This window comes from Vollenhovia emeryi, unplaced genomic scaffold (assembly GCF_000949405.1).
Source record: "Vollenhovia emeryi isolate VEMERY1.0 unplaced genomic scaffold, V.emery_V1.0 DF939155.1, whole genome shotgun sequence".
Taxonomy (NCBI): Eukaryota; Metazoa; Arthropoda; class Insecta; order Hymenoptera; family Formicidae; genus Vollenhovia; species Vollenhovia emeryi.
Genome location: NW_011967211.1, coordinates 1,367,472 through 1,389,009, shown reverse-complemented (window position 1 = coordinate 1,389,009; position 21,538 = coordinate 1,367,472). Strand labels below are relative to the sequence as shown.

The following is a 21,538-nucleotide window of genomic DNA, read 5'->3' as shown; positions in this document are numbered from 1 at the left end:
CGAGTCAGCTCCCCTTTATCTAGTAGCTCTAACGTCGCGATAGGATTCGAATTTTCCACTAAACAGATTTCACTTGAAAGGCTGTGATTCCGATATTCACCGCCGGTACTGAAAATGTGTAGAGATTTGCATTACTGGCAGTGAATATCGGAACACAGCCGAAGACAATAAATTCATGGTGGAGCCAACAGATGGCGCCGCAGAAACCCTGCTGTCCCATATTAGGAACGTGTCTCATAATAGGGAAATCTCCTCTAAATCCAGCGAGAAAGGATTCTCGATCGACGTCGATTCGACGAATCGTTTCTCACATGTAGCGCAATATCGCTGTAACCCGTATGACACTTTTGAAGCGATCTCGGGACAGCAGGTTATGTTTCACAGGCGGGAACACGTGCGAGGTCCCAGTGTCCCTCCTCGTCCGCTCTCTTTGAACTTTCTGCCCTTCCCACCCGCGAAATTGAATCTCTACAAGCGACAAACGGTCGTTGTATGTCGAATTAGAATGTACAGAAAATCACGGCGAGAGGCGGCACGTGAGGGGACTCGTGACTTGGCATCTATTCGAACGCGCAGCAAAGGGGAGGCTTGGGGGAGACTTACGGCCCCGTCCGGACGCTCTCCAACGGTCACGACGCACGAGTTATACCTAGACGCGCAGAGTCGGCGGTGCAGAGCGTAGACGCGCGGGATTGGCGGTGTGGCCTCCTCCCTCCTGCCCCTCGGGGCTGTCCCGCGGCTGACCGCGCTGACGTCGTCTTTCGCGAGATGTTGCAACGGCCGAGCGACTGTGCGAAAGTGCAAACTCCGCTGTGTCGAGCGCGTAGCGCGGCGATCGTCGCGTAGTAGCGAGCTGTTGCCGCCGCTGGTGGATGCCCCGCGTGACGGAGCGCACGCGAATCGACCCCGTTTTCCTGGAATCACGCCGACGCTGCTTCGCGCCGAGACCTTTAACTGGCCCTGAAACCGAGCCGAGCTGAGCCGAGCCGAGCCGAGCCGCGTCGCGTCGCGTCGCGCCGCGTCCCCGAGTGACTTCTCGTCGCGCGTCGTCCGAGGGGGGCACGGCGGTCTCGTTTACAGAAATAAGGACTCGAGTCACGGCTCCGAGGACGAGGACGAGGACGAAAACGACGACGAGAGCGTGCGCGAGATGCGCCGGCGTTAATCGACGGCAAGGTCGCGTCCTGGGTCGATGAGGCCGACGAGATAGGGAGGCAGCGTAATCGTAGGGGTACGTCGGCATGGAGAACAGCGACAGCGAGAACGCGCGCGCCGTCGCGGATCGCGACGACGAGGGGGCGGCGGGCAACGACGGCGCCGCCGACGACGAGGTCGTTGGCGAGCGCGACGACGGGGCGTCGGGACGCGACGGCGCCGAGGAGGCCGCCGCGGATCGCGCCAGCAACGAGCGGAGCCAGGGCGCCCGAGTCACGTTCCGCGACGACGAGGATCCGAGTAGCGACGCCGAGCAGGCCGCCGGTTGCGACGACAGGGATCGCAAGGAGGCCTGCGCGGCCTGCGACGGCAGGGACCGCAAGGAGGCCTGCGCGGCTTGCGACGACAGAAACCGCAAGGAGGCCTGCGACGACAGGGATCGCAAGGAGGCCCGGAAGCCCGCCAAGAAGGGAGACTGCGTCTGGACGATGTATCTCCCGTCCACCTCCGGCAAGGAGACGCATGCCGCTGCGAGCAATAACTACGGCTGCGAGCACTACAAGCGCAAGTCCAAATTCGTGGTACAGTCTTATTTACATACACTCACTGATGATTCGATCAATGTTGCTATGAACAGTTCAAAATTGGCGTTTCTCAAAATGCGAAACATTTTACTTGTAGTATTTTTTTAGACAGGGATACTGCAATTTAAATGTTGAGTGTTGCCCGGTTTCACCAACGTCGCGCGGATTCCAAGCTTGGTTTAATTCGTTCTTTGTCTCTTTCAAAAGTAACAGTTGGAAAGAGACAAGGAAGGAATTAAGCTAAGCTTGAAGTTAAACAACGTCGGTGAAACCAGACCTTGGATCCAGTTTCACCAATGTTGTTTAACTTTAAGCTTAGCTTAATTCGTTCTTTGTCTCTTTCTGTTATTTTAGAAAGAGACAGACGTGAATTAAGCTAATTGTAAGATTGAAGTTGAGCGACGTTTGGTGAAACCGGGCCTTAGTCGCGAAACTCTTGTGTATTTAGCTCTCTTATTCTTTCAAATTTCTTGCGTATTTATTTTACACGTAATTGTATGTACATGTATATACGTGTACAGTTGTTGCACAAATTAGGAATTATAATATATCTAATCTTTTTTGGTACGCTCTTGCTTTTTTGTAGACTCCATGCTGCAACAAGGTGTACACCTGTCGGTTTTGTCACGACGAGCAGGAAACACACACAGTGAACAGGAAAGAAGTCACAGAATTGATATGCGTGCTTTGCGACGCCCGTCAATCTGTGCAAGCCACTTGCCAGAGTTGCCACTGTCAATTTGGCAAGTACACATGCCTCGAGTGCAATCTTTTTGACGACGAGGATAAAAATCAATACCACTGCGACGGATGTGGAATATGTAGAGTCGGTGGCCGTGACAAGTTTTTCCACTGTGCCAAGTGCAATATGTGCTTGCCGATTCAGTTGCAAAACGGACATACGGTAAGGATGACGCAAAAATGCACGTATGGTAAAATTATTATCGCTTATTATTCCGAGCGCACGGAGGAACAATTGAACGCTGCCATTTACATTTTACGTAGCTTATTGTAATATAAATGTGGCACAAATTTGATTTTGCAGTGCATAGAAAATGTCTCACATTCCAATTGTCCCGTGTGCCTGGAAGACATACACACGAGTCGCATACCATGTCACATTCCCGATTGTGGGCATTTGCTTCACCGCATGTGTTTTGAGGAATTGTTGAACTCGGGACATTACGCCTGCCCGTCCTGCCAGGTGTCGCTCTTAGATATGACGGATTTGTGGAAATACTTGGACGCGGAAGTGTCGCTGACACCGATGCCGGAGGAATATAACGACTGCAAAACCGATATCTTATGTAAAGACTGCCACGAGGTGAAATCTACTTGTTCATACATATATCCCGAATATTGTGGCGTAGGAAAATGAGTAGGAGATATTAATGGCAAGATACCTGTTATTTCAGGAATGTACGGTAAAGTTTCACATCGTCGGGTTGAAGTGTTTAAACTGTGGTAGCTACAATACCTGCAGGATAAAAGGCTCCCCTTGTTCAGGTGACGATCAATTGCTAATCGATTGATTTCACGTCCGTGGACGATTATGTGAATTCTCGATAATTTGTACAGATCCCGACGCCCTGAACGAAGCAGCTGGTGTTACAGAAGAGAAAGAGGGATCGTAAAGCCAAAGTTCGGAATATTATCCGATATTATCCATCGTGGAAGGAATATACCTTAGTAATGATGATAGAAGAGTATTTGTATTTTTAAATTTTGTCTTTATTTCGTCTTTTTGTAGCAAATTGCACTTTTGTTGCCTCCGTAATACTTTTTGTTTAGCCGAAGTAGTACAGTAAAAGATAAGATATCTGTTAAATGACCACTGATATTGTCAGAACTAAATAACCGTTTTCGGTTTTTTTATAACACGCTATAGCACAATCTTTGAGGTTGAATAGATGATTTCGTTAACGTAAGTACATATAACAAGAATATTTCTGCAAACTCTGTGTTTAGTAAATTACACCTGAAAACGCAATGAACGATAAAGGGGTCAACATGGAAATGGTTTGCAGAACATCTTTTTTGAGTATATTACGTTATCGATTTTGTTTTCGCCATTTTTATCTCGTTAGATGAGATATTCCAGACTTGTCGCGCAATATTTCAGAAATATGTGATAAATTTAGAGTTGATTCTTTAAAAATATATATATATATATTTGATTTTGTTGCAACTTTTCAATCTCAATAAATTCTGTGATTAAAGCGTTGCATTCCTTTCTTAGCTTAAAAGTACTTGTAATTACTTTAACATTCTTGGTCCAGAAAATTTGAATTTCAAATTGCTCCAAAAAGATTATCGATACAAATTCCGCGTGGTAGATCTTTGGACATTCTGTATATATTTTCTGCGTCTGGTTACATTTATCTTCAGGATGGCAACTGCGTTAGTAACTGACTACTAATTACGCCTAAGAAAATAATTAGAAAATTGTGAAATGGCACGTGTGTATGTATGTGTGTATATGTACGTGTGTTTAAGAGAAGATGGAAAAAATAATACGTTTCGAAATTTTTCATGTTATTAGGTAATGTAGCACGGTGTCACCCTATATTGAGTAAAACTACATATTCTGCACATATATATATATATGTGTATGTATATGTGCGTTGCTGCAACACTAGTTCTGCATAAATATCTACAAAATCCTATCATTGGCAGTAGAAGACAATCCGTATAGCACTCTTGCCATATTAAAATGTATAAACCGATGGCCTAACTGTTTGTACTTTAAATGACAGTACATTTCGCATAAGTCAACCATGTAAAAACAAGAGTTAGTTAAGCTTGACAAATTTCTGTTCGTAAATCGCTAGGAAACTTCCAGCCTTATACATTCTGTTTTATTTAGGAAAAGATCTCATTTAGTCACATAATCTAGTCGCGGAAGATTTGAGCGCGTATTGCTGCTCCTATTACGATTTTTCTCGTAAGTGTGAATGTTTTATACAAAACACAGACGAATCCACATGGGTGGCACACATTAATGCAACAATAAAATGTATCAATGTTATAGCGAATAATTAGGGAAAAGTACTTTTCGTTGATTAATAAGAAGCATTCTTCTACTAGCTAATTACATTCACCTATTAATATATAAATCTACATAATCTGTTTTAGTGTAATTGTACACATATCTAGACGAAATACTCGAATAATCACGGCATTAATATAATGAATCTTACTGTCACGTTTGATAATTTCTAATTGCTGAATAGCTGTTGTCAAATATAGCTCACTTTATGATGAACTTCTAGAAACATTCGACAAACGCGATTAAGTTTTCTGTAAAGCTCGGATTTGATGTAGGATTATTTAAAATGTTATAGGTCAAGTGTCGCTTGAAATGCAATTTTACAAGATTTCATTTCTGAGGCAAATCGATACGTCGTTGACCTTTATCATTCCATTTTTTCAATCTATTTGAGAGAATATTAATTATATATTTTAGCGACATTTTTTATGTTTTAGTGATATTTTTAACAAGCTCTAAAATATTGAGCAGCACTTAAAAATCTGTAGGTTTCTCTTTTATATACAATGTTATAAAAATGAAGCATACTTGGATGCACAAGTGTCGAAAATTTTTTAGGCTGCTCGATATCATATTGTTATATTATGTTATATTGTTATATAATTCCATACATCGGCAAACAGTGCAATTAATAATTGTCACATTCGTTAATATTGTTCTTCATATATACATACATATATGTTTTCAGGAATATTAATGGGTGCTATGACAATTGCATTTAATTGTGTAATGTTGCTAGTTCTACTGAAACAACTTGATTAATGTTAAATGTTTACCTGTTTAGGACTTGTCGACAGATTAAAAGCATCACGCATAGTGTCCTATCTGCATTAGAGATACTTTGTGACACAGAACGATATACGTAGATCCCATTGTGATTATTATCACGATTTTATTATTCACTTGTAAATTAAATATGAATTACAAAGGTTCTTTGTACATAATGGTTGCAATAATGATTTTGTTTTATATTACGTATAATATATACTACTATATCAAATAAATGAATTATAAATTTATTCTTTTCATCTTTCCCATAGAAAAGAGAGGGAAGGAGAGAGAGAGAGGGAGAGAGAAAGAGAGAGGACAAGAAATGGTACGAAAATGGCGTGTGTTTCGACGAGAGTATAATAATTTGGTATCCGCGTTTATTCGATCTTTCAGGTATGTGCATTAAAAATTTCATGATGAAACGGAAGCAGGATTGCTATTTTGAGGCAGGTTTTTGTTCTATGAAGGAATGATTCCATCTGCCAGATACTTCCCATAGAAATCGCCTCTAGAATAAACGTAACAATGTCACGCGATAATGACGTTTAGATTTATTGCCTATGTTTTAAATTCATTTTCTCTTCAATTTAATCAGATAGGCAGACTGAAATCATTCTCTCATGGGACGGAAGGAAAGCTAGTAAATAAAATTACAAAATTATATATAGTATCCTACTTCTTATTATCCAGTATGTGGACACTAAAAAATCTATTTTCGTATTCGTATTACTTACACCTTGGGTGAGAACGGCGCGACAGAATTTAAGTCGGCAAAGTGCAACAATCCCGTAATGAACGTTTGAAAATTCGGTTGCACCGTGTTTTGGTTATCGTATGTTACGTGTAAGCGAATTCAACAAATTGCACTCGACGCGTCCAAAATTACCGACGATATCTACAACGACGAGAAACTTTTAACCCTACAGTGCGCACACGGGTTAAACATAGTCTTGTCTTTGCACAAATTCAACTTTCATTTGGTACCTGTTCAAAAGTAGATTCAGAATCCCAACTTCAAAAAGGAAACAAACATATATGAAGTAGGTATATCTCCAAAAAGTAATCTCAAAGTATAAAATAATTCTACAAAGTGACAATGTTTTGTAAAGTTTACAACTCGTGAAACATCTTCGCTCCATCTCTCACATCTGCTCTTTTATGTTAGATAATTATCTCGCAAGAGGAAAAATATAATTTTCTTTTTTAGCAACCTATAACTTCCAGAAGCAAATATCAATTATTCGAATAAGTAAATTGTTTTTTGTAAGTGCATGATAAAAATGTGTGTGTGTGTGTGTGTGTGTGTGCAACTTTCTAAAGAGAAAGATGGAGGAAGAAAGATACCCGTTTCCATGATTCTGGATTTGTCATCATTTTCCAAAGGATATGATTTTACCATCATTTACTTTTACCACCTTTTTCTCAGATATTCTCCTTTTTACCCGTGCAGTGTAGAGTTAATCTATGCACATCGAGGTCAACCGATCGAATTCGTTGAATAATTTACATTTCGAATTCATAGCGCGTGAAACAACCGATAGTGATCACGCGTTCCTGAAACAGAAGCGGCCTTATATTTTCATCTACGACTAGTTATGTCATCTCTGACATTTCTTCTTTTGTACGACAAAGTGCATCCGAGCGCCGGTATTCAGCTTTTTTACATTCCTTTCCGTTCTTCCTTTTCTCAAAAATTTAAAGAACGTGGACACAACGGCAGCCACCCGTGATTGCTCAAGAAGCGTCGGGCGGCTCGGGTCATCTCAATCTGGTCATGGGTACGACCGCACGCCACTGTTATCCATTGCGTTTCCAATTGTGTCTATGATTGGGGGAAAAAAATCCTTTGATTATTGCAATTTTAGCGCAGTACACCTGTAGCAGCCGTGTTACAATATGGGACTTGTTTAATTTATTACAACATTCTACCTAGCCGCGCACGCAGTAACGAATGTAAAATTTAATAATTGCTGTGATATAAACATACAATATCGGACACAATTGGATACAGTTCTGCAATGCGGAACCAACTCCAAAATCTCACTTTTCCGCTGGAACAAGTTTCGCGAAAAATTAAAAATGAAATTTTGCGCCAACATTATCTTAAATATAACGACTGACCTCAAATATATATCTTCTTGTGTCATGCGCGATTGTTTACAGATAGAAGTTAGGTCATCATACAAGACCTCCATGATCTCTTTGCAATACAGAACTAAATATCAATACGGAAATGACACTCGGTTCTTTATTGCATAACTGCATCCAATTTATAATTAGTTGCAATCATTCAATTAATTTGAAAGTAAATTAAAGCTCGATCTAATTAACGTTTGTAAGTACACGACCTGCGTGAAAAAGACAAAGTTTTAAACGAGAAACTTACCTTGGTGCGTTTTACCGGTCTGAGAGGCAGAGGGCTGAAGATACAATAAGGACTGTCGAATGCGTCGAACGTGATCGCTCTCTTGGCATTCGGCTTCCGTTGTTGTACGGACGTAAAGTCGTGAGGAGTCTGGAAAGGATAGACACACTAGCTACAGCCGGCGAATAAGAGAATGTTCTTAGAAAAAAATAGATATATTTCAAAGAGTGATTTTGAGGGATACGAGAGGGGAAAAGACTTGCAAGTAATTGAAGAGAGACAGATCTCAGATGACAGATCGAAACTCATATTTTTCGAGGATTAAAGGAATTGCGATGACACTTCTCGTTGTGTTCTCATTTCGCTTTTAACGTTTATCCAGAGGAAGAGAAAGAGAGAGAGAAAAAGAGGAGAAGACTGCCCACAATTTGTGGAATGACTAGGCTCTTGGATGAAGGTGTAAAGGCTGATTCTAGGCAAGGACTTTTGTTTGTATACCGCTCCCTGTTTACAAGCTCAAGTTTACAAGATCTCATCTCCAAATACTCTCTCAACTCATCAAACTATAATTTAAGAATATCTGGATTACTTTCATTCCGACTTTTCTACTAAACTTTATAAAATAAGGAAAATGATAAAGATCTCTCTGGATTCTTTTTCTTTTCAAAAAAGGTCTCAGTATGTGAGAAAGAGAGGTGGAAAAACGCATGATGCTTTATCTCAATGGTCAATTTGAACATATGTCCAAATAAAAAAAAAGAGACTAGGCCTTCACATTTTGGATTCGCGCCGTACACTAAGGTTGTTCTCGACCGGATATTCCGTATAAATATCTTTGGATTGGGAAAAGATTGAGGTACTTTGGTACGCTAGGCCAGGCCTGTACGAGGAAAACTATTTCAGTTAGTGAATGCAATTTATTAGTTAGTGTATGCAATTAACATGCGACAACTCAATATATTATAAAAAAAAGAAAACAAGTACGTATAAATAATATAAATATTTACATATATATTATTTTATATATAAATACTAATAAAAATAATTAAAAAAACATTATGCTCGTGCAGGGCTACATCGAGGATTCGTTATAAAGGGTAAAGATCAGGATGGATGTTAACATGTTTGAAATGACAAAATTTACGTAGGATCGATTGTACGAAACCCTTTCCCATATGCGGCGGTAGCCGCATATTTTTCAAGCAACGTTATTAATATATTAGTCATTCACGATTCGTTATCAGAATTTATTCTCAGCAAAGTTAATAATACTGAAGCAAACAAAAACGAAACAAGATCGGTCACATGCCGATTGTATGTACAAGCTTACAACGAAATAATTCTTCGAGCAGAAGATAGAAATGACCACAATTTGCGAGACCAACGAATGTTTGTCACAAAGGTATGCGTATAAATAAATTTAAACGCTTTCTTCTATTGGTCACAAATGAATAACATAAACATTTTCTTTCATTTTACGATGTACAAAATTAATATTTATGATAATGATAAAAAATTAATAGTAATATTAAAGAAATATAAATTAGCCACCAAGCTCTCAGGCATTGATGTAAGTTTCAATAAATAGACCGAGTGACCTTAATGTTAGTTTGTATATGTATAGTATTATACCTAAAATTAACAAGAATGATAATCTTTGGATTGGGCAATATTAAGCGACGAAAGGAATACAAATAGCAGTAGAAGAACAACAGCGTTATTGATATCTCCTGCGCTAATTGGACTTTGTCCTCGAGAAAAAAATAATAATGAGTAAGAGAAGCATTATGTAAACATAAGATGTGAAGATACAGGCAAAAATTTAAGTACAAAGACATAGTAGCATTGGGGAAGAGAAGTTAGAAGGCCGGCTAGCGTGTCTAAGGAGGATTTCGAGAATAATAATAGGATAGGACGGGTCGATTATGAATCTGACTTTGATTTTGAGTACGCTGTTCTACCTTTGTGGGACTGGTTCCTGTCAAAAAGCTATCTTCCAACGCCATAGATGCAGGCGAGAACAGTGCAGAAGTATCCAAACTTTTACTCTACGATAGAAGAAACAAGTATATTATCCGTTTGTTGCAAATTTCTCGGGAGTTATGAGTGCGTTCAATCAACATAACAATTAAAATGTTATAAAATTACATATTGGAGATGAAATTGTGACTGGTACAATATATATTTATGGATTTATCAAGTCAGATGCATTTTGTAAAAGCTGATCACTTGTAACTTTTGTGTTCATTGAACGCAACGTGATTATCTGAACAACATACTGGCGTTTCCACAAGGAAACTCATTTCGGAGCTATCCTGAGCCCAAGCCGAGGAAAGCGCCTTCCGCGCGCGTTTTCCTGGCGCACTGTTCTCTTTACCACGCCTTCGTATCATACTGTTGTAGCCCGAATCTTGGTCCTGAATCGTACTCGTTCCAGCCTCATTCTCAGTCTCCTGCTTTATTATCTCAGTCAGTGCATCCAGGCGACTAGGAGTAGCAGGCAACTGACCGGCTCCGGTTCGTCGTTCGAGCTCAGCCAGGGCGTTTTTGAATGGCGTAGGTGTCCTTGGTGTATTACCGTCTGTAAAAGCAACGAGCGAACCTAAGAAAAATCTTTCATTTACTTAAAATGTACACGTAGGCATTAATTTAGTAGATATTTCATGGGCTATAGAAAAATATTGAATTTGCGAATTTATACGATTCGTTTGAAACTTGTAGCGATACATATAAATTCAATAGGGGGTATACCGTTTTGACTTCGTCGGAAACCAGTAGGTTGCGGAGTCGTAAGCGGACCAGGACTGCTTCCCTTAGGCGTACTCGCGCGCGGCCACGTCTCCGACGGACTCAGACTGTTCAGAAATTGCGAAGGACTGAACGGAAGTTGCTTGATAGGAGTTGAGGGGGTGATGTTTCCCGTTTGCACCTGTTGGCTCATTACGATGTAATCCGAGTGATCCCCGGTGGCAGAGATGTCTATCCTCTGCAGCAAAATGTTATTGTTTTTGCGCCTACGTAATATAGGCGGCTGACTCTTCTTCTCCATGTGCTGTTCGGACGTATCCTCTATGTCGGGCATCGGCATCAGTTTTATTTCCGAACTCTTTGAACCGGACGTCTCGTTTGGCATTTGTTGCAGGTTGAAATATCTACAGATAGAATTATTAATACGGAAAGAAATAAATGGATATTCGTTCGTGTCAAAGACATACTTTGGTAACGAGACCGTTTCGGTTTTCACTCGCGCAGAGCCTCTTTTCAATGGAGAATCAGACTTTTCAATGTCGTGCGTATGCCTGTTCATCTGTAGTGTGTTCTGGTATCCCGCTGTAGCATGCTGTTCCCAATTTCTGACCCAATCCAGATCGATGTTGAGATTTTGAGAAGAGCTACCCGCCGTTACTGTCGAACTGCTCGAGGCAGCCTTCATCGGATTCTGATCATCGTCCAGAAGAAGTGGATCCCTTAGGGCAGTGCCATGAGTATTTTTTCTCTTGCTTCTGCCTATATACAGTGAATTTCGTTTATTTCTAACAGTTTTCTATCAAGTCTAGCAGGCATTATAAACAGAATTACATACAGTTCAATAAGGAAAAATCACATATTTTATCACGTTAAACATTACATATTGTTATGATATTGTTACAGCAAAATTTTTATATCACCGCCCATATCGCAAGTAGTACCTTTAGTCGCAGTTCTTCCTTCCTCGCCTTCATATTTCCTTCTCATCGTACTATTCCAATGATTTTTAATCGCATTGTCAGTCCTACCCGGCAAGAGCTTGGCGATCTTTGCCCATTGATTGCCGACCCGCCGATGGGCCTCGACGATTACTCTATCCTCAGCCTCCGTCCATGCTGTTTTCTTTATATCTGGATTCAAGTGATTGTGCCATCGTTCTCGGCACTGCTTGCCGATCCGGCCTCGAAGATACCGCGCTATCAGCGTCCACTTCTTCGGGCCATATTTTTCTACAAGTTCCACCACCTTCTCATCTTCCTGTAAAACAGAAGAATTTGTGAAATATAATGAAGGAACGTGTATCCATGTAAGATATCTTAAAGAAATATTTTGCAGCAATAAGAAATTCGTATGCATTATTTGCGTTGCATTTACATAGTTTCTTTTAACATATGAACGCAATATGGGAATCTCAAGACTAGTAAAATAATATTCGATAATGAAATAACGATTTAGTTTCAGCTTTCTGCCAAGAAATGTAGCTTCAAGAAAAATGTTACGCCCTGAACATCTCACGTCTACACGTCTAATCATAAATAATCTGATTTGTTATAGGACGACATGCGAGTATAAGCAAGATACCGAGCAGGTACCTCGGCGAAGGGATATCAGTGGGAAACGCTATAATCGCACGTACTCGAGAGTCCCGGAGTCGCGCTACTTGCCCTTGACTGTTGCCAAGTGCATTGGCATGGCGACGCAGCATCACCGCGATCCCAGCTTTTTCTTATTGCATACCCCACCGAGGCGAGCGGCAGGCACGAGTGCCGGGATTCTTATGTCTGTATGCGGTTCGCCTCGTGTAGGTGGTATGTGCAGTGCCGTACAACGGCGCTATCCTACGCAGCGGTCGGCATTGAAAAACTCGGCTGCAACGTGACCGCTTCGCGGCATCGATGCGGCACTCGGTCGTCGTAACAACGCGAGGGAAAACATTCGGCTTCGTGAAACTCACCTTCTTTTTGAAACTTTAATGATTTCTATAAACGATTCAGTAATTCTTCGGAGTTGCGGAAGAGAAGTCCAAGTGCGATCGCATCAAACATACTCATTTTATCGTACATATATATTTGGTGTAAGATTATCGAAGACTGATGAAATTCGGGAAAGGTTTTCGGGATGGTGAGAATGGGACGTTAGCGAAAGCTGCCCACCTCCTTCGTCCACGGACCCTTGACCAGCTCCGGGTTCACGACCTTCGCCCATCTCTGTTGGCACTGTACGTCGCTCCGATCTGGAAACTGGCCGGATATGATGTCCCATCGTAAACCAGTGCCTTGCCGTTCCGCGTTGCTCACCAGTTGTTTCAATAAAGCGTCCTGCAAGAGGGAGAGCAATTTGTAGAAGAGTGAAAATATTTCGTTCCACCTTGCCCGACTGGCGTTTTATTCGCGCGCCTTAAATGCACGAAACGAGGAAGGACGGACGCATGGGAGATCGATCGACCCTCGTAGGCTTTCCCACGTGAAGCCGCGTAAGTACACCCCATGTTCTATGGGGTAACCGAGGCATCTGCCTCCCGACACGGCGGCACGACTCGCTGCAGAAAATACGAGGGGTGGACATTTTTTTTGGGGGGGGGGGGGGATCCCATGTTCATTGTTTTCCCCCGTCCTCTTTCCCCTCAACTTGCTGCATGGAAGCGATACACGTAACAATATATATGCCTGACGTATAAAAACGTAGAGCCGGAACCGATATAAATTTAAAAGATCTGCCGGGAGAGTTTCCCGGACGGATAATAAAATTCGTAAAATATTGATTTTATTGCGATTAATCCACTGTTGAACGTTAAAAGTTTTTCTCTGAATCGACTGACTTTCAACAGACCAAGGTCCGGTTTTTCATTTTCTGGTTAAATGGAAAATTCATTGTTAGATCGCGTAATCGTCGCGAAGAAAAATTTGTGATTGAATTTGGACGTTGAAAGCATGCTATCTCATAACAGGGAACTTTCTTCTAACATTTGGGGGGTACTGGCTCAACGATCGAAACGATTGTATGTTAAGCGAAGAATCCGGATTCGATACCCCGTACCTCACGTATGAAAAACTTTGAAAAATATTATTCCATGGTGGTGGAAGCGAGGGTTGAAAGCACACAGGTCTCAAAATAAAACTGATGAAATAGAACCGCAATACCATGTCATTTGCAAAGACTGAGAAGACGATAAACTTACTTCTTCTTTGGTCCAACGTCCTTTATTTATGTGCTTCCCTTGCCCGTAATTGGCGATGTTTGTAGGACGTTGACTTGGCGCTTGGTTCTGTACTTGACTAACCGGTGCGCCGTACTCGTTGTCGGACTCTCCGCTGCTAGAATCGTAACCAGATCGAGACCTGGAACAACAAACAATAGCATAGCAATGAGATAACTGGTGTCGAGACAAATTCATTGTAAGTAAAGGCAATAAATAATTTTTTTAATAGAGGAAGGTCCCCCAATATAAGATAGGCTTCTAATATGAGATAGCAGGTTTTCAATATCCAAATTCAATCACAATCTTCTTTCGCGGCGATTACACAATCTAACGATGAACTTCCCGCTAAATAGATCTCACTCCAAGGGCAGTAAATTCATGGTGGCACCAACAGACGATGCCTATTAATTTAGTGAAAACCCCCCGCTATCTCATATTAGGAGCCTGTCTCATAATAGGGAACTTTCCTCTATAATAAAAGATCACGTTTAGATATTAAAACCTTTGATGCAGTTACAAGACTGCAAGATTCAGTTTATTCTCGTCAAATAATTCGTGTCAGATTTTATTGCAGTCACTGATGAAGAAGACAAAGCACACTCGATATTCTCATAGACTCACAATGGCGGTAAGAAGTGGTAAGTGGGAGATAAGATTTTGACAATGTAATTTCCTAAATAACATGGTCCTGCGAGGAAATGAGCGTCTTCCTTCCCGTTTGCTCATAATCAGCGAGAATCAGGACTCCATGACAGCGCAAGAGCCGAATACGGAAGCTTTAACGAATATGTGTATCTTGTATCTATCCGGGAAGTAACGGCTGAGACGGGAAATCACGGATGGGTGAGTATCCTTCCTGCCCCGACTCTTCCTTTCTTTTCTTTTTTGTCGCGCGGCTCTTATCGTCGCCGCCCTCTTCTAATTTCGCCACCATCGCGATTCGGGAAGCGATTCTGACCGCGAAAATGTCGGTTCTTGCGGTTACAAACGACCTGATCCTCCCTCGCCCTGAGACTTCCCGTCACGTTTCGTACGCAGGTAATTGGAGCACTTCCTTATTAGGCTTTTACATACTCCGACTTCCCTGGCCACCCCCCGAACAGAAGTCCATCCTTTACGCCCGAGCGGAAAAAAATTTCTATAAATAACTACATAAATTGACTTGAAATAGAAATTTGTAGAAAATTTTATATTTTCGTTGAAACATTAATTTTTTGTAAAAATATCTACGAAATAGTACCACAAATTACAATGTTCTCAAATCAAGAAATTATTGCAAGTAGTATCTCATGAAAATGTATAATTTTGTAAAAATTAGTACAAAACTTTACTAGTTTCAAAAATTTGAGAAACAACATCTTAAAGAATTAAAACATCTGCTTAATTGTAGAATATTACAAAAATTAACAAAAGTGTTCCAATTCTAATAACACCTTTATGTTGATTTTTATAACACTTTTTAAATTTACGTAGAATTTCTTAGATTCTGGCAGTTATATTTTATAGTTTTGTAGAACTTTGTAGCATTATTTTCGGCAGGGCGGTGAGACGGCGCGAGTTATAAAATAACTAAAGACGTTAAATAAATATACAATTTATTAAAATTCAAAGGAATACAGGATCCAGAGCCATGGCAGGATGTTAGTGTCGAAATAATTTTTATTTCAAATTTGTTGAGAAAAATATGTTACCTCAGCCTGGGTGACGAAATAAAAATTATTTCGACACTGACATCCTGTCATGGCTCTGAGTCCTTCGAATTTGTTTTCATATGTAAGCCTTGTGAATTTTAACAATTTATTAAACTCGATTAAGAAACTGCTCTTTAATTCTGAAGAGTAATACGATTATAACCAACATTAATAATATCAGTAAAAGGCAGAAAAAGTGGAAAATTAGATTCTATCCATGTATTGTAACTTCCTAAATGTTTCTAATAACATCCTGTGAGAAAATGAGCGCATCTCCTCTTCCGTAATGCCATTTACACAAGTATAAATATAATTTTTCCAGGTTTGGTAAGCAACTCGTTACTTGTAACGAAGTTACAGTTACAGTTACTTTTCTTTGGTAACTCTAACTTAACTTCGTTACCTTTTCTCCATCTGTAACTGCAACTCAACTCAGTTACATTTTCTCGATAACTAGTAACTAATTTAATAAGTGGCGATCGTGGGTTCAAAACCAAACAAAACATTGTTGGTTTTCCGTTCGATCGCCACATAGTGAAATGGATATAGAGAGAGGTGTTATAAAAGGTTTGGGCACGTTCTTTCAAACACGCCTTTTAACCCTAAGGGGAATCAATAAAATGTATTTAGCAACTAATTTAATATAGTTACATTAACAGTTGCTTTATATATTTTTTAAACCTCCACAGATCGCATCAGGCCTTGCATTTGTGCATAAACGCCTTTATCGACGGTTTACAATTCAAATGTAGATTTCATATTTTTATTTTCGTTGCAAGAAAGTAACTGCAAAGTAACGATTCGTTACTTTTTGAGTAACTGTAACACGTTACTTTTCAGAATTGATAACTTGTAACTGTAAACTAGATACTTAAAAAAAATAACTTTCCCAACTCTGAATAATTCATCGTTTTTCGTTCAATTGCCTTCTGCAAAACGGGACACTCTAGGAATTCTTGATTGAATCCAATTAAATTCTGAAGATGTAATTCCCGCGAATTCTAATGTACGAAATTCGCGGAGGTAGGTCCGCGCGCTGTCCCGCCGAGTAACAATGCAAACGAGAACAGAAGGCAATGTCGAATGCCTCCTCGGTACGTGGCGTGCAATCTGCTTCACCCTCACTTTTTCCCCTTTCCCTCGCCCCTAACAGCTGCATACGCCAGGGAGAGTCCGGGGTGAGCGACTGAAGATATGGTTAGCTTATGCAACGATAGCAACGCGCGGAGCACCCGCGGACGTATGCGCGCGTGTGTATGTGTGTCGTAAACATATGTGTGCCGCAGATGGCCCGGGGTTTCTATCGTCGCTTCATACGTGCCGGGCGCCATCGATCGAGACGTCCTCGCCCCTAATGAGCCCCTATCTCAATCAGGCTTGGCATAAATATCGCAGGAGGGAAGAAAAATGTCATGTATCGACAAGGAACTGCCGTGTCAGTTTGTGTAGTTGAAAAATAATTTCCCGTAGGAAATAATCTCGTTTTCGTCAAACTTTTCACATCTCAAGTGAGAGGTTGACGCACGTGGTAATTTATGGCGCGCCAACTCCAACGCGATTTGTTCCAAGCCGCACGGTTGCTACGCACTGCGATACGATACGAAAGATGAAGTTACGTCATCGAGCGACTTAAACACCATGGAATGCAAACAGACTAAAACGACACCACTCCCGTTTAATTACGCCCGAATGAAAGAAGCTCTCTCGTACACTGTAAAAAAAGTATCTAAACTTGCATACATAATAAATGTAGCGATTACACTATTAATAACAGAAATATAGGTATATATAAATTTATGTACTTAAAAAAAAATTTTTTTTACTCTTTAATAAATGATGAAAAATTACAAAAAAGGTACCAATTTTACCTAGAAGGTGTAAATTTACTGACGTATGTAAATATACACCTTTAACAGATGGTCCCAATATATTACCCACTATAATTGTAATTTTACATGTAATTTTTTACAGTGTAACGGTTAGGCAGCCGCGCCGTTACACAGAGTAACACTTAATCGCGTCGAACAATACGAAGAAGCCACGTTCTATCGAATTTAACACCGATGCAAAAGTCAGTCGTCATGCCAACAAATTGAGAATAAAAGAGCCGTAAGGCACGGAACGATGACTCGAGATGTTAATTATTAATAATTACAGTCGATTTTTTACACGATAACCATCGGTAGTGCCCTGAAACTTTTATTAATCTGCAAAGAATATCGTCTCTCCGCAGGTGTACTTACACATATTTACATCGATGCCAACGTCTCGAGAATACTTAAGAGTTTGTGTAAGGTGCTCCGTAAAAAAGTAACGCCGCTGCAACGGAACGCATCGCGAAAGCGATGCGCGATCATCGTAATTTCTACCAGAATAATGTCACAGTCATTTATTCGTATATTTCGGAATTTGATATAAGATTCTTCTCCCACACTGTAAAAAAATTACATGTAAAATTACATTTCTTATAGTGGGTAATATTGGGACCATCTATTCAAGGTGTACATTTACATACGTCAGTAAAATTACACCTTGTAAGCAAAATTATTACCTTACATAATAAGTGAACTACTTGCTTTTAATTGTGTATATGTTAATCGCTACACGTGTTATATACGTAATTTTACATACTTTTTTTACAGCGCAACTCGCTGCAGACTTCCTCACGGAATAGCAAAAATTAATTTTGCAGGACGGACACAGAATTAAAACAAAGTTTCAATTTCCAGAGATAAATTGAACGACGATTTTTTCCCGAGAATTGACGTGGAAAAGTATCAGGAATTTTTACACGCGTACAGTGATGGACAGTGAATAGTTGCGACACTTTTCTTCGGTTACCTTCCAAAATCTTCCCCCGAGGAATATTTTACTGGATGGCCATTCCAAAACCATTTCAAGCGTTTCCGATCTATTTCTCAAGTAAAATTGTCCCCAGAGAAAATGTTTTGGAACGTAAACCTGAATCTAAATGCGCGTCTCTAAACTCACTAAAAACAAAGTGTCGCGGCCATTCTGTCCATCACAGTACATCTTTTATGATATTCTCGCTGTGGAGGAATTGTGCACAGTTGTCACATAATTCTTTAATAAGAGATATCAAATTAGCACAAGAATTTCAAGTTACGTAAAGGCTCTCGTCTTCGTAGAACGTCTAACCGCCGTGCCTTCCTGGAATTTAAATCCTAAAGGATTTAAGCCTAAAGGCACGTGGACTTCTTCCACGCTCTTCATTATTCGCGAAATCACTTAATCGCGGCCTCGATACAGCGAACGGAAACGTCTTCTACCTGACGAGATATAGCGGTCAAATGGGATATTCCCATCTAATCAGATTCGATCGGCGAAATAAGGAAAAGGTGATCAGTGAAGAAATGTGTATCTGCATACGCAAAACGAAAAATAGTTTTTAGTTAAATAACATTGAATCTCTCAATGTAACAAAATAATAGTAAGTCTTCAAATAATTAAAAGACTCGTATTATCCGAAATTTTATATGACGTGAAAAGTTCGAATTTTTGTGACTCGAGTACGAAAGCTTGGAAAAACGCTGAACTGATGAAACAACGAAAGCGGTCGAAAAATATTTATTCCCAAAAGCTGCCATGTCATTCTCAAGGTGAGAAAAACTAGATATAGCAACAAAGGGACAGCTTTCCTTCAATTATCTCAGCAAATTATCAGATAAAATGCTTAGGTAAATTTATCAGTAGCTTTTACTCAAGAGGCGACAACAGAGAAGCAGGTGCAGTCGACAGCTGCTTACTTTTGTCTAGGAAAATAAACGACGTGTCTTTTGTCGCCGTGCAAAAATTCCCTTCTTCATGAGCTTTACGGCTTCAATATACATAAAATACACGTGCATACACAACGCGTGTATATCACGCGTAATGGGATGTAAAGGTGAGCCTTGAACACAATATAAATAACGAATGGAATATAAATTTGGCTGTTGCACGCGTTCAATTTACGAGGCCCGCGCGTTCGTTGGTTAATAATAAATGTTGAGGCAATACAATCCATGTGATGAAACTGATAGAGCTTTTCACCTTCCACGTCTATCGTGGCCGAGGGGGTTCGAGCCAAGACTCTCCGAATGGGGCGCGGACAGACGTTGTTAAATTTCAGAGAGACGACGATAAAACGATATCGCGGGGTACCGAGCGAGCTGACTTCTCGTGAGAACGGGAGAGAAAGCCCTCGGGCCGCGTGCATGCCGAGGTATGGACATCTGCCAAAGTCCCGAACTTTCCCCTCTTTTTTCCACGCGCACTTCTTCCGTTCACGTTCAGCGCTCACGTGTTCATTTCGCCTTTACGACACACGCACACACGCGCGCACACATACGCACCGGGCGCCCTTAGCTCCTCTTCCTTCCTTCCTTCCTTACTTCCTCGCTTCCGCCTGTCGCGCGTCACGCAACAATAAGGTCATCGTGCAAGGCGTCCCTTCGAGAGCGTATGAAAAGCCCGCCGACCGGAGATCAGCGATTACGACTTGGCAAAACAAACTTCGCGCTCGAGGCTAACGACTAATTCTTGGAGTAATTAATACAAGGTTGACGGAGCCGCCGTTAATTAATGAGCTTAACCAGTAAATTCTTTATATTCGGACAATGCTTTCTCGATGTTACTTTTGCATTAGGCGATTCTTCGCGATTATTTGGTACATGTACCAAACAATCGCCTATCAATGACCAGATAACGATTCAGAAAATGCAGACATCTCCTTTGGCCTCGCTTTTCGGGTCTCTGCCGTCCGTCCCCTTCGCACAAGCCGTCTCTTGAAAAGACCCTTATCGCGCGAAATACAAGTTATCGGCATTTGCGCATGTCTTATCGAGCAAAGTGTGCGGAAACTCTGCGCGCCGTTACATCCTCCCCGACAGAACGGGGTATTGGGTCAACGCAAATACAGATCCCGCCGCCGCGTTGGTCGCGTGCGACGCCCGCAACACAATTGATCCTTTCGTCAATTTTCTAGTGTCCGGGACCAGGTGTATGGGATCCAGGGAGCGTTCGTTCATGGCTGTGGCGTCAGCTGCTGCCCCGGTGAGTCCCACCCTCTCGCCCCTCGCGGTCTCGTTTGCGATCACCCAAGATACTGGCGCTTACTACGATGACGCGTGTGTCGCCCATCCCCTTCACGCCGCGGCGTCCGATGACACGAGCTGTCACACGAACCGATTGCCCGCCGGTCCCGAAGTAAATGCTTTCAGAATTTGTGTCATTCACGGGTGAACACTCTTGAGCTCTTCAGCCCCATAAATGTGCAACTGGGCTGTCTTTGCTAATTACCGATACCAACGCATCACCAGGGTTGGGAGGTAACTCGTTACTTGTAACGAAGTTACAGTTACTTTTTTTTTGGAAACTCTAACTTAACTTTGTTTCGTACTTCTGTTTCGTTAGGGAAGAAGAGAGAATTTTAAAAATCTGTCGTAAACATTTAGAACTAGAAGAGGCTCAGAGAGCGTGAATCGTCATTGTTATCAGAACACTGAAAAAAAATTGTCGTTACCTAATCATGGTTTGCTAAAAATATTTTACTGCCACAACTATGAATTTCTAGACCACAGCAAACAGTTGCTGTCGCGTCTAATACAATAGGCACGGTAGCTAAATATTCAGCATTCACAGCTACACCGAGAAAAACGCTTTGATTGTATCAACAAGACACGTATGATAGAATGCATTTTGGTTAAACCAAACAGAATTTTTAGTTATCACGATAGGGCTCGATATTTCATAACCAGAAGTTTGATAGACTTCACTACACATCTAGTAAATCCTAAAGGAGTATTCGTCCATTTTCTAACAGACGACTGGTTGAATCTACCAGATTTCTAATTAATGCAACCAGATTTTTTTGCAGTGTAGATATTAGTTATCCATATTTTACAACTGAAATTTAGTTGCCACGTGCAGGGTTTCGGCTACGGTAGCTACGTTTTTCTTTCCGTGAAAGAAAGAGGA

At 41.0% G+C, this 21,538-nt stretch overlaps 3 protein-coding genes across 6 annotated transcripts in view; 1 reads left to right on the top strand and 2 right to left on the bottom strand.

Annotated features, from left to right (window-relative positions):
• LOC105565132 (protoporphyrinogen oxidase) overlaps window positions 1-760 on the bottom strand; it is a 5,032-nt gene extending 4,272 nt beyond the window's left edge. Inside the window, exons 1-2 of one of the 2 annotated variants that reach the window (XM_012018076.1) lie at window positions 604-760; window positions 40-108 (exon numbers count right to left, since the gene is read on the bottom strand). The gene's annotated coding sequence lies outside the window, so the exon portion shown is untranslated. The remainder of the gene's footprint in view (window positions 1-39; window positions 109-603) is intronic. The other variant, XM_012018078.1, reaches the window with a different exon arrangement.
• Window positions 761-1,241: 481 nt separating this feature from the next.
• LOC105565208 (RING finger and CHY zinc finger domain-containing protein 1) lies at window positions 1,242-5,792 on the top strand. Its single transcript, XM_012018210.1, has 5 exons — window positions 1,242-1,736; window positions 2,326-2,643; window positions 2,785-3,063; window positions 3,155-3,245; window positions 3,318-5,792. Exons 1-5 carry the CDS (start codon window positions 1,242-1,244, stop codon window positions 3,371-3,373), a joined length of 1,239 nt encoding a protein of 412 aa, XP_011873600.1. The 3' UTR covers window positions 3,374-5,792.
• Window positions 5,793-6,222: 430 nt separating this feature from the next.
• LOC105565130 (myb protein) overlaps window positions 6,223-21,538 on the bottom strand; it is a 33,226-nt gene continuing 17,910 nt past the window's right edge. For 2 of the 3 annotated variants that reach the window (XM_012018072.1, XM_012018070.1), the window contains exons 2-10: window positions 13,851-14,010; window positions 12,826-12,990; window positions 11,614-11,929; window positions 11,140-11,431; window positions 10,676-11,076; window positions 10,204-10,526; window positions 9,886-9,972; window positions 7,946-8,074; window positions 6,223-7,381 (exon numbers count right to left, since the gene is read on the bottom strand). In XM_012018072.1, coding sequence (XP_011873462.1) covers window positions 7,247-7,381; window positions 7,946-8,074; window positions 9,886-9,972; window positions 10,204-10,526; window positions 10,676-11,076; window positions 11,140-11,431; window positions 11,614-11,929; window positions 12,826-12,990; window positions 13,851-14,010 — 2,008 coding nt within the window. In that variant the 3' untranslated portion in view covers window positions 6,223-7,246. The remainder of the gene's footprint in view (window positions 7,382-7,945; window positions 8,075-9,885; window positions 9,973-10,203; window positions 10,527-10,675; window positions 11,077-11,139; window positions 11,432-11,613; window positions 11,930-12,825; window positions 12,991-13,850; window positions 14,011-21,538) is intronic. The other variant, XM_012018071.1, reaches the window with a different exon arrangement.